Here is a 12,369-nt window from a genome sequence, read left to right on the forward strand (position 1 = left end):
GAGAGTTGAAGAGTTGCAGCTGACGTTTAGAATCAGGTCTCAGGAGATCCCACGCCAAAAATGGGAGGCAAACAAAATGAGTGACTTCGAGCAGGGGGAGAATAGTGGTAAACTTCTTGCAATGAAGAGCAGGGTTGATAGATCTAATAACAATATCACCAAGATTAAAGTTGGTTCTCAAGTTGTAGAGGATAAGGATAGTATAGAACAAGCATTTGCACACTTTGTCCAGGAACTCTTCCAAGAAGATCTTCAGGTGACAGAAGAACATATTGATGGGTGGCTTAAAGAGAAACATCTCCCTACATTAGTTGAGGATAGCCTGGAAATCCTCACATCAGAAATAACAGGATTTGAGATTCTAACTATCTTAGATGCTGCAAAGAAAGGGAAAGCAGCAGGCCCGATGCTATTCCGAGTTTTATATGATTTTGAGGGAGGAAAATTATCCCAGTCTGGCTGAAATTGTATAATGGTATCTTAGATGGTACATCTCCCCTGCCTGACTCTTGGAGTGATGCTGTCATTACATTTATTTTAAAGCCAGGGAAGAATCCAACTCAATGTCAGACATACCGCACAATTTCTTTACTAAATGCCGACTATAAAGTCTTCGCCGGAATCTTGAACAGCCGGCTTAGTAAAATTGCAGGGTCATTAATCCACATGGTACAAAAAGGTTTCTTGCTAGGCCAACAGATGTCTGATTTAGTACATACTTTAATTGGGTCAATTGATTTGGCTTCATCACAGGACCTCCCTCTTTCAATCATTACTGTTGATGCAGCCAAGGCCTTTGACAGGGTGATGTGGCATTTCTTGGACAGGGTCCTGTAGATCTTTGGTTTTGCTGATAGATTCAGGGAAGTGTTAAAAAAAACATATAAGTCCCCCCGGGCTCAAATTTGGGTTAAAGGTAATCCCCCATTTTATTTGATTTATATATAGAACCACTAGCTAAAAGCATAAGATTAAATCAGAAGATCGTCCCTTTTGAAATAAATGGGTTTTTACTAAAGTTAGCACTGTATGCGGATGATCTCATTCTTTAATCATCTAATGTTAGCTCTACACTGTCAGAACTTGTAGCTGAAGCCCAAATGTTTGGAAGTCTATCAGGCTTTGAGATAAACAATGAGAAAACTGAGATTATGGCCTGAAACATCGTCGATCAGGAGGGAAACTTTGCCAAAGAACTCAGATAGTTAGGAGTTATAACAACTCAGGATCCCTCCCAAATCCCTAAAACCAATCAAGATAGAGTCTCAAAGGAGGTCGATGTCCTACTAAAAAGATGGCAGAGTATCCCATTGTCACTCTATGGGCGAGTCAATTTGATCAAGATGTTCATCCTTCCAAAATTCACTTACCTTTTTAACAACATCCCCTTAGAATTTGTAAAATCTGACATTCTCAAAATCCAGGGCAATATATCTTCCTTTATGTGGACAAGTAAAGCAATTCAGCTGTCCTCGAAAAAACTTAGATGCAAACTTCAGCAAGGGGGGGTGGGCCTACCAGATTTTCAGCTGTACTGTTGGGTCTACCAATTAAAGAACTGTGGGATGTTATTGCTCTCTCCTGACAATTCACTGATAGGCTGCATGTTCAAAGCCATGTTAGCAGGGGAAGAGGAGCTAGGTTTCATGTATAAGTTTGGCTCCCCAAAGTTTTTCAAACAAATACGCTGAAAGAATCTGCGTTTGGCGGCTAGGTTATGGTCGTACTGTTTAGGGCTATCTTATTATAGTGAATGGGCTCCAGTTTGGGATTCTACCAGTACACCGGAGTGTCTTGTGGATACTCTTGCTTATCCATTAAAAGAGGCAGGCGTTGTATACTGGAGAGACCTCGTACTGGGCGATAAATGTAATTCCTGGGAATATTGGAGTCATATCACTAACTGTACTCTAACCAGGTTCAAATTCTATCAGCTCTCTTCCTAGTGTAAGAGTAAATGCTGGCCACTCTTGGATGATAACAGGATGGAAAGCAAACTACAAGACCTAGCCCCCAGAAGAAAAGAAGTGGCACAATGGTATTTCCTTTCTTGGCAGCAACAGATAGAAAGATGGAGCAGCCGTACAGAGTCTGGGAGAATTACTTGCCAAGGGAGGAGCTGGAAACCTTATAACAAGTATCTCTAGATATTCTTTACCCCCTGATTAAATCTGCTGCACTCAGAAAAAAGCACTTTTTCACATTCCACAGGATCTATTGGTCCCCACTTAAGATATCCAATATATCTGTCTGAGATGCGACCATCAGAATGCAGATGATGTCCACTTATTCATTTCCTGCTCTCAGATACAAGAATATTGGGCCCTGGGTGGCATCGTGGAGGTAAGCCCATCTCTCATGATATTTGGTTTTGCTCCTGCACTGGGGGGATTACCAGACACGATAAGGTCCCAACAAAAACTGGTATTTTACTTCATATTGCTCGCCAGGATGGAGATCTGTAAATTGTGGCGCCAGACAATATCTCCCACTTGGAATGATTGGTGGAATTCTGTTAGATACTTTAGAAAGTTAGATCAAAGAGTAACCGCCACATGCATCAAGGTATTTAGGAATCGCAAACGGTGCGATTCGGTAAAATCGGCCGTTTGCGATTCCTAAATACCTTTTTAGTATGCATCAAGCATGTTTTGAAAAATCGCTATTTTTAGCGAATTTCAAAAATGCGATTGCTTTTAAGGAATTGCAAATTTACGATTCCTTAAAAGCAATGCATGATTAATTTTTGAATTGCGAATTCGCAATTAGGGGGGGCAAATTACTACGAGGGTGAACCTCGTGGTAATTTGCGAAAAATGTTCAAAATGCTCAAATTAGGATTTTAATCACTGTCATGTTACAGACACACATGTCCTTAGGACATGTGTGCGTGAAACATCCATTTAAAAATACATTTCAGGGGTGCAGGGGGGGTACTTTGGACCCCCCCTGCATCCATGGAATGCATGAACATTTTGCGAATTCCAATATGCAAATTCGCAATTCCCATTGATTCCTATGGGCCTTTTGGCCCATAGAAATCAATGGGAATTGCGAAATCGCAAATTGGAATTCGCATAATATTTGCGATCCGGTAAAAAATTCGATTTTTACCGAATCGCAAATATTATGCACTTTCAATCATGCATCCTGTTTTGCGATTCCTTATTTGCGATTCGGTAAAAATCGCAAATTAGGAATCGCAAAAACGGACTTTGATGCATGTGGCCGTTAATGTTTATAAAGAAAATCCCGATAAGGGGCTGTTTTGGAATCTTTTGGATGATACGGAGCCTGGTCCAGTTTAGGGACAGGACTGTCCCTCAATGATTAAATGATTAAAACCTCTGGTCAGCTCAGGTTGTATGTTATGGGTATTTCCTGTAAAAAAGAACATCAACTGAGAGTGGAACCACCAAGCTAATACGCATCAGTGGTGGTACAGGTTGAAGAGGTGATATAGCTACGGAGATGAGTCACAAAAAAAAAAGAATCAGCTGCATGTCAGAGAATGCCCCAATTCTGGGCGGGGTCCCATAGCCTGAGAGCGCAAACTTTACTCTGGCCTAGAATGCTGTGGTCCTGGCAATCCTGTACCAACTAAGGCAGAAAAAAGAGGGCACCTACCCATTACCTAGGTAAAAGAGTACAACATGCTCCCATGGTAACCCAAGAACTTGAAGGCCAACTGCAGAAAGGAATTCCAGCCAAGGCACTGCATTGGGTTCATGTGAACAAGTCCTGAGAAACCTACAGCTTGTATTCAGGATTTATTTGACATGTTTTCTTAAAGTTGAATCTTGGACATAATAGGACTCTGCCCGTTCAGTTAGTTTTGAGTCAAACTGTGTCTGTTGAAATAGCATAGGGCCCAGGGTTTAGTAAATACTGCATTCAGTAAACAATTGCCATGAAGAATCACCTGAGCACCGAGTCTACAACTCACTTATGTGGGTTTAATCAACATCATCAAACTCTCTTTGTTTTTCATTTCCCAATGAGAAACTTGACACCCTCAAGTTGGCTGTAGGACTTTATAACCAAAACTCCAAGGCTCTAATTGCTGTTTTTGAGCATCATACCAATTAGCCATGATTTGACATTGCTTCTTTTGGTGGCACACCATGGCTTAGAGGAATACTTTAAGACCATTGAGTGACTGATTTTTTTTAATTCTATTTATTATTTTGCTGTTGATTCTTTTTTGTTAATTTCTGTTCATCTTTCCTTCGTGTTAGACTTAAAGTATGTTGATAAATTGGTTACACTTTGACTTACCAGTACTGTTGCCTAACTAGCTGTTTTAGATATACTGCAAGCTCTTTCTCTGAAGCCATTTTGCTGCTTAGGTCAAGCTACCAACAATGGGCCAACATATTCTAGAATCAGTTTAAATGTGCACCAGAGTATTTGGACTTAATGATAGCTCATCAAGTTTGTTCTCACTCTCTCTCCAGGTTAGCATGCCTATTTTGTTTAAGTGCAGCTTTAGCGCTAATAAATGAAATCATAGATCCTTTAACAACAATTGTTACTTTTAATAGATATGTTTTGCCAACATAGATTTAAACTTTGCCGTCATATTTAGTACAATGCAGGGCTGTTAAATTTTTACTAAGCCTTGTTTTCTTTCTTTGTCACCAAAAATAAAGGTTAGTCAAACTTGTGAGTATAAAGTTCTGCAGTCACCCAATATCCCACAGTGGCTGATGGATTTCAGCAGACATGTTTAAGAAATTAAGGATAGTCCCAAATAAAGGATAGCTATTGCATTGCCTCCATAAACAATCCATAAAAAAAATCATCCAGTTAATACCTTGCTTTCTGTGGACTTTTTCACTGTGCTAAAATAATTCTTAAGTTGTATTTTGGATAAAGCAAGCGTCTACACCATTTGACATAAACATACTCATACCTAAAGATTCTTTCTGTTGAAAAACATTAGCATTGAAGCAATACCACATGGAGGGAATAGACACATTCCATACAATTCTAAGACTAATGAACAGAAATCAAACATATGTATTTTAAAATACAAAATAATACAATTGGTAAAAAGATATATACGCTTGACTTTATAAAACAACATTCTGCTTAAATCATTGTTCGTATTTTGTGTTTATTGTGGAAATATGAGGCACACTCATTGAAACTTAAAATCTTTAATGTAAATAAAAATACATTTCATATACTTACTGCAGAGTCCCTTTTCACAATTGTCCGGGCATTTGCTGCATGGGATACCTGTTGTGTATGGTGTATTAATCATATCTTCATAATTTCCCCTAAAGCATTGGAAAGAAATATAAAAATTGAGGGGCATCTCCAGGTCAGGTTTCAGCATTGCCCATCCCAGATCTCTTTTGGTTTGAGTCACAAATTTTTTTTGAGAGCAGGTCTGACTTACCTGACATATAGTTATCACATTTTTGTAGTTGTCTGTAAAACACATTTTTCTATCTGTGTCTGTATGGATTTGGCTGTGAGGTGCTCTGATTGATGGCATACTGTATCGAAACTTTTGTTCTACAAGTGGTTTGTGTATGGCTGGTGAAGCTTTGTAAGTAGGGATTAAGCCTTGCATACGAGGTGTCAGAAAGGAGGATTCATTCCCCATCAGTGGATGATGTAGAGGATGGGGGGTTGTATTAACGAGATTCAGTGGACTTGATGGGGACATTTCAGGAGCTTATGTCTGGTGTACGCAATAACATGGATATCTGAGTGGGAGAAGAGACGAAAATGAAAAGGGAGATAAAAGTAATGGGTAAAAATTGCGATGGAGTGATGGTGTCTTGCGTGGGTTTACTGAAGTAGGAAACTGCATGTGTGAGGGTGGGGAAGTAAGCTGATAATGGAAAAGGTCTGTGTATGAGAACCAGTGTCTTGAGGCCACTTGTACTAATCCTTCCAGATAGTTATTAATGCTAGTTTTCCATGGTGTCTAATATTGCTAACAGATGACTGTAATGGTCTATCTTGTGTCATGGATATTTAAGTAACGTCTGTTTGGTGCCTATTACTGCCTGTTTTACCTAAAAAATTACTGTGCTGCATCCCATATTGAGGAATAAGTCCATAGCAATAACAAAGAGTGGAATTTTCCTCCTCCCTACTTAAATCACATAGGCATTAGGAGGGGGAAGGATGCTCTAGCACTAAGGCCCTATAATGAGGACTTAGCCGAGAAACAATACCATGCCTCTCAGGGATGGTTTACAAGGGCCAATAACATACTCCAATCCATCAGTCCACATGGATGCATGTGTCAGCTAAACAGATAATGCACAGTATTACTGATTTTGTGGCAACCCCTGCTCCCCCCTGACTATCATCATTTCAGAAGCAATAATGCCACAAAATCTTCATCATCTCTGAATAAGGAAGAACCTAAGACATGCTTGGCAGTACTAAAAGCAGAAATAGACAAATCACATATGGATAATATTCAGGTGCTGTGCACTGAACTGTAAATGGAGCTAGCAGAAGTCTGGGAGGATTTTAAAGTGTTAGACAAGCACCTGGAAGCCACAGAAACACACCCAAGAAATCAATTAGATGCAGATTAGCTCGCTTGGGCTACCATCTCTCCTTCGGATCTTCAGCTTAAATGGCTGAACAGGAATGGGCCAATGAAATTTAAAAGAAGAGGTGAAAGGCTTGAACATTGTGACATGTGTGCAAGAACTATTTTCAAACCTACTCCAGCTGGGAGATGATGTAGTGGTGTCCATACAGTGAGCGTATAGGGTGGGGAGGAGGTCAACATTGTTTTATGTGCAGCTTACAAATGTCTGAGTCTTCTTTTTTACACACCTCTTTCACATTACTATAAGTCATATTCCCTCTTTTATACAAGCAAAATAAGGAAACAAATATTTGGCAAAGCCTGTTACCACTTTAGTAAACAAACTAAATACTTACCTGTACCCGAAAGTGTAACATAGAACACAGGTAAAGTGGACCTAAAAACAACCAGGCACATGCATCAAGCGATTTTGGAATCGCAAACGGTGCGAATCACAAAATACAGCCGTTTGCGATTCCAAAATCACTTTTTGGGATGCATCATTTATTTCTCATGTTTTGCAATTTAAGAATTCGCAATTTTTTGCGATTTCTCAAATTGCGATAGCATTTAAGGAATCACAAATTTTGCGATTCCTTAAATGCTATACATGATTAATTTTAATTTGAGAATTCGCAATTTTGAAGGGAAAAATTACCATGAAGTAAACCTTCATGGTAATTTGCGAAAAGTTTAAAAAATGCAAATAAATGCATTTTTGAAACTTACATGTTACACACACACATGCCCTTGGGACATGTGTGTGTGAGTAAAATGTACTTACATGACATTCCAAGGGTGCAGGGGGGTGTCCCCCCCTGCACCTTTGAAATTGCATTCTCATTTTGCGATTCCTTAATTGCGAATTCGCAAAATGAGAATGTCTTCCCATTGATTCCTATGGGCCTCTAGGCCCATAGAAATCAATGTAAAGCGTTTCCTTATTTGCGATTCGCAATTAAGGAATCGCAAATAAGGAAAATTAAGAAATCGCTAAAACTTTTGTGATTTCTTGATGCATAGGAATTTGCGATTCCTAAATTGCGATTCCTTAATTTTCGCAATTTAGGAATCGCAAATTCCTACAATGATGCATGTGGCTGAACATTCCTGCCTTTAACTTTTCCAAAGACAGTCATTAGCCAATCAGCTAATAACTTGTCATCGCAATATACCTCGGTAGTACCTTGGTACTACAACAGTCAAAAGTATAACCACGTTTTAAAATACTTAAAATGTAAAAAAATCTTACTCTACTTACCAGCCGTACCCCACAAAATCCTCTGAATACCACAATATACCATCCTGCCAAATTTCCACTGATGATTTTTGCGCTGCGCGATGAACAAAGTCCATGGTGGACGGGCAAGATGGCCTATCGGACGTAAACCGTCTCGGCAAACGGTACACGCGCTATTCCGGATCGGATTCTGGCGTCTACCTGAAACTACAACGGCTGCAAACAGAGCCTACCTGCAGCTGAGGATGTGAGGCATCAGCTCAGTCCATCCTCTTACCCTGGGAGGGCCTGTACCAGCTCCATTCTGCCTCTCTCTGTCCTGAGGGGTGAGATCGGCGAGAGTTAGGATGGTGTCCAGAGCTCTGCCGTGACAGGAGGAGCACCTGCCCTTCTACTAGAGGTATGGGTACTGTACTTCCTCTGAATGCAGCGGTGACTTGACCCCCATAGCGATATGCCCTGAGACACGTGCGGGGGCTTTCTACTGGGAACTGAGAAGATCGCAGTACTTGCCATCACAGTTGCCTGACCCTAGAATGACGGCTGCACTCCACTAAATGGCGGCAAGCACTGACGCTTAAATCCTTGGGGTTGCAGACTATTCCATCTGCCATACCAAACGGCACACCTGGGAGTGCGAGGCATGGCTCCCTCTCTGCGATCACCGCGGGACCGACGACAGCCTGCAATTACACGGGGGTCTGTGGATAGCGGTCCACACCATTGAACACCTCCCCACCTGCATGGACAACCGGCCTGCATAATAAGGGAGACGCCTGTATGATGCCACCCCACGATGGTCAATCCTGCATCTGCTATCCACATTAGCTGCTAGATACCTCACACTGGAGTACACCTTCTCTCCCTACCGGCCCCTCCTTCCTTTCTCCTCCTAATTGTGATGGTTGCAGAACATGGACTTCACCATATCCGGTGTAAATATTTGTGACGTGGCACCCTCACTCCTACAATGAGAGGTTGACATCATTGGGATACTGAGCAACAGACCTAGCAGGTGATCGGAGGTGGGACCACCACCGTCCTGACAGAGCCACTTCTTAGTGCCACATGGACCTCTCTCAATCCACCCTTCGTGATCAGATTGAGGCTGCACCTGGACTGCCTCCACCACCCTTGACAGAGCTAAGGAGATTTGTGTGGGCTCATCCATATGCCACCGAAGAAGGGGACAAGTAAGACTCCAAGTAAGCTATCAGACTTCTTCACGACCACAGACAAACACCCGACGTTGCGAGGGGTCGTGGAAGGTGCAGCCATGGCCCTCACGAAGGCAGACCTTTTGAATATGTTTAAGGACTTCAAAACTGAACTGCACAATGAACTCAGTCAAAACATCAAATCCTCAATGGACCAACTGCGGACAGACCTAACAGACCATCTGACCTCCCTCCAACACGATGTGGACTCTGTGGGCACTTGAGTGCTGGACCTGGAGGCACAACATCAGAAGCAAGAACAGCTCTCTACCGAACTTCGCAAGCATGTCCTTGCTCTCAATGAGCAGTTGCAACAGATGCAGCTTAAAGCAGAGGACCTCGAAAAAGGAGCACGGAGGGAGAACATACATGTCAGAGACTTGGAGGAAGGCGTGGAGGGGCTGGACCTAGAGGCTTTCATAGAAGGGCTTTTCGCAGAGATTCTGAGTCCTCAGACCCTCAAGATTAAGTTGGACAGAGTCCACCGGATGGCAATCGTACAGATCGGCGAGAAGAAGAGACCCCGCAGCATCTTGGCGAAATTTCACTCATACAAAGTCAAGGAGACAGTACTGCAGGCAGCCAGGGCAAAAGACTCCATCTCCTTTCAGGATCACTCTTGCACTATCTACCAGGATGTAGCACCATCTACTCTAGCACAGAGACAACTGTTCAGACCTGTCACCACTAAACTGCGAAATGACAAGATCAGATACCGGTGGACCTACGGAAGGTTTGGACCTTCTGGGCCTCCCCTGCTAGGAGAATGGCCCTACTCAAGGCAAAAATGGGGATACCTCCCAGGGCTCAGCGTCAGCTACTACCTGGACAGTGGGTTCACGCAGGGGCCGCTGATGAACCCTAACAGTAATCAATGGGAGTTGAGTTGTCTATTACCTAAACCAGGACTGGGCTTCACGGTCCTCTGAACAAGTATTATTGAGGCCAACGCCTCCGGATATATCCAGTGGCAGCAGCCACAGTCCTGCGCCATCCGAGAGCCCCCGCCTTTGGACTCCTTTCCTGCCCCTGTTTCTAGGGCTCCAGCCCTCTGGGCAAGATATGGGGACGTCACAGACTAAAATAGCTCCATACGTAAGGACAGTGCTGTCTCCTTTTTTCTAAAACAAGGCGGGTTTGGAACCTAGTACCATAACTACTTTTAGTTCTATATTGTGATCTGCGGCTTGATATAAGTCTTATTCTCTATTGCAGATAAATTACCTTGGTTGGTCTCTTAAAAATGGGTCTGTATTATGGCCTGCTTTCCAGCGGTACAAACATGTTTTCCATGTGAGAAATTTACCGGGATGGGCGTTGACAGGGTCCTCGGACCTGTTGTTCCCTGTTGTCCTTGAGGGTGCGTTTTAGCCCCACAAAGGGGACCTAGTAGTAGTTTTTGTATTGTAGATTTGTTCATGTTTGTTTTCACCTTTTTGCTCGTTAAGGGGAGTGAGTGGGGCTCTCTGATCTGTGCAAGCTCGACAGGACACTGTACACCCCCTTGGGGGCATTCAAAGACCTGGGACATGGGGGCTACTGGGGATTTCAGAGAACCGTAGTTTATTCCTCTAGTATAATGCTGATCACTATTGGAACTTGGAACGTTAAGGGTCTTACCTCCCCCCAAAAGCGCCAAAAGGTATGGAAGTACATTATAGACCACCATGTTGATATAGTAGCCTTACAAGAGACGCATTTAGCTAGGGCTGAGGACACGCGCCTTAGACACAAACACTATCCACTAATTTTTAGATCATCAGCCCACACAAACTCACGTATGTACTGGTATCTACTGCAGAGTAAACACCTGACGCACCATATCCCCCCTTTTTTCTGTTCTCCTCTCCCCCTTTTTTCTATGCAAATTCGCTAGATTTCCCCCCAGGCCCAACCCCCCCCCCCATTTGTTCACAGTTTCATGTTCACCTTTTGGCACTGCAGAGTAGAAACTTACACTTTGGGAGCACACTGGTCATTAAGCAATGAGGGGCACTAATATGGAGCATAGGACTACATACCAACCCGCGCCATCGCGGAAACTCCCTCAGCCTGGCACACAGCGGTAGCCACCCCACTACATCCCAAACAGTCTTTCTAGCAGAGAAATATAGTGCTATAACGCTCAGTCGATGTGGGAGATGTCTAATGGGATGGCGGGTACAGAATGTGTCTATATTATTTGCCTACCTATATGTACCTGACATAACATCTAACTTGCATATGCAATATGTTGTACTATAAAGACCAAAGCTCTCAATAAAAAAATGTTAAACAAAAAAATCAACCCACAAGAAACACAGAGGAGTGGCTATCATGTTCCGTTCCTCCATACAATTCTAACTAATATGAGTTCATAGTGATAAAGAGGGCCGCTGGGTTATGGTCAAGGGGTGTCTGAGAGGGGAAATATGCACTTTTGTAGCAGTATATGATCCTAATACTGGACAGACGGTTTTCTTACATACCCTGCTGGGGAAATTAACGGAATTTGTGGGGGGACCAATGATCCTCATGGGCGACTTCAATCCGACATGGGCAGCATGCACGCACACCGCTTGGACATGGGCTCCTTCTCAGTGGACACACAGCAGTGCATGCATGACACAGGCTTTCTAGATGCTTGGGGCACTCTCTATCCACAGACCCGGGATTACACTTTCTATTTCCATGTCCAACGTACATACTCTCAGCTTGATTACATTTTTACTAGTCAATCCCTTTAGGGTGCCCTACAAGAAGCTAAAATATTCCTCCTTTCAGTATCAGATCATAGCCTACTTTCTACATGTCTCTCTTGGTGTGGGAACGCCTCAACTACTCTCAGGTGGTACTTCCCGAAGTCGCTTGCATGGGACAAGGAATCTTGTATCAAATTAAGAGAAACCATTACTGAATTCTTTGCCATCAATAAACAGGAGGACACGTCGGAGTATACTACCTGGGACACATTTAAGGCAGCCTTCAGGGGGAAATGTATTGGCCTTAATTCGTCGTTGAATGCTCAGAGCATTAGAGAGAGGCAGGAACTGGAGACAGAGCTGTCTTCTCTTGAACAGACCCACAAATTGAATCCCACACGGCAAACCCTGCGCAACCTAACAGCGCTTCGCAGTAAATCCGGGCTATTTATAATAATAGGGCGGAGTTCACACTTCTCAAGCTGCAGCATTTATCATACACCCAGGGCAACAAAATTGGTAGAAACCTTCACAGACAGCTGAAAGATAAACAAGATAGAGTACATAGGCGGCATTCGGGGGTCCTCTGGGGAACTTACACATAGGGACAAAGATGAGATCTTTGGTTCCTTTTACGAAAGCCTCTATTCGGAGGAGGCCCTC

At 42.9% G+C, this 12,369-nt stretch overlaps 1 protein-coding gene across 2 annotated transcripts in view; it reads right to left on the reverse strand.

Moving 5' to 3' along the window:
- Positions 1 to 12,369, reverse strand: part of LOC147709486 (cysteine-rich secretory protein 3-like) — a 484,180-nt gene that overhangs the window by 8,655 nt on the left and 463,156 nt on the right. For both annotated transcript variants that reach the window (XM_086928042.1, XM_086928041.1), the window contains exon 7: positions 5,197 to 5,285. In XM_086928042.1, the coding sequence (XP_086784168.1) occupies positions 5,197 to 5,285 (89 nt within the window). The remainder of the gene's footprint in view (positions 1 to 5,196; positions 5,286 to 12,369) is intronic.

The sequence above is a fragment of the Lissotriton vulgaris genome, chromosome 6 (genome assembly GCF_964263255.1).
Source record: "Lissotriton vulgaris chromosome 6, aLisVul1.2, whole genome shotgun sequence".
In the NCBI taxonomy this organism is placed as follows: Eukaryota; Metazoa; Chordata; class Amphibia; order Caudata; family Salamandridae; genus Lissotriton; species Lissotriton vulgaris.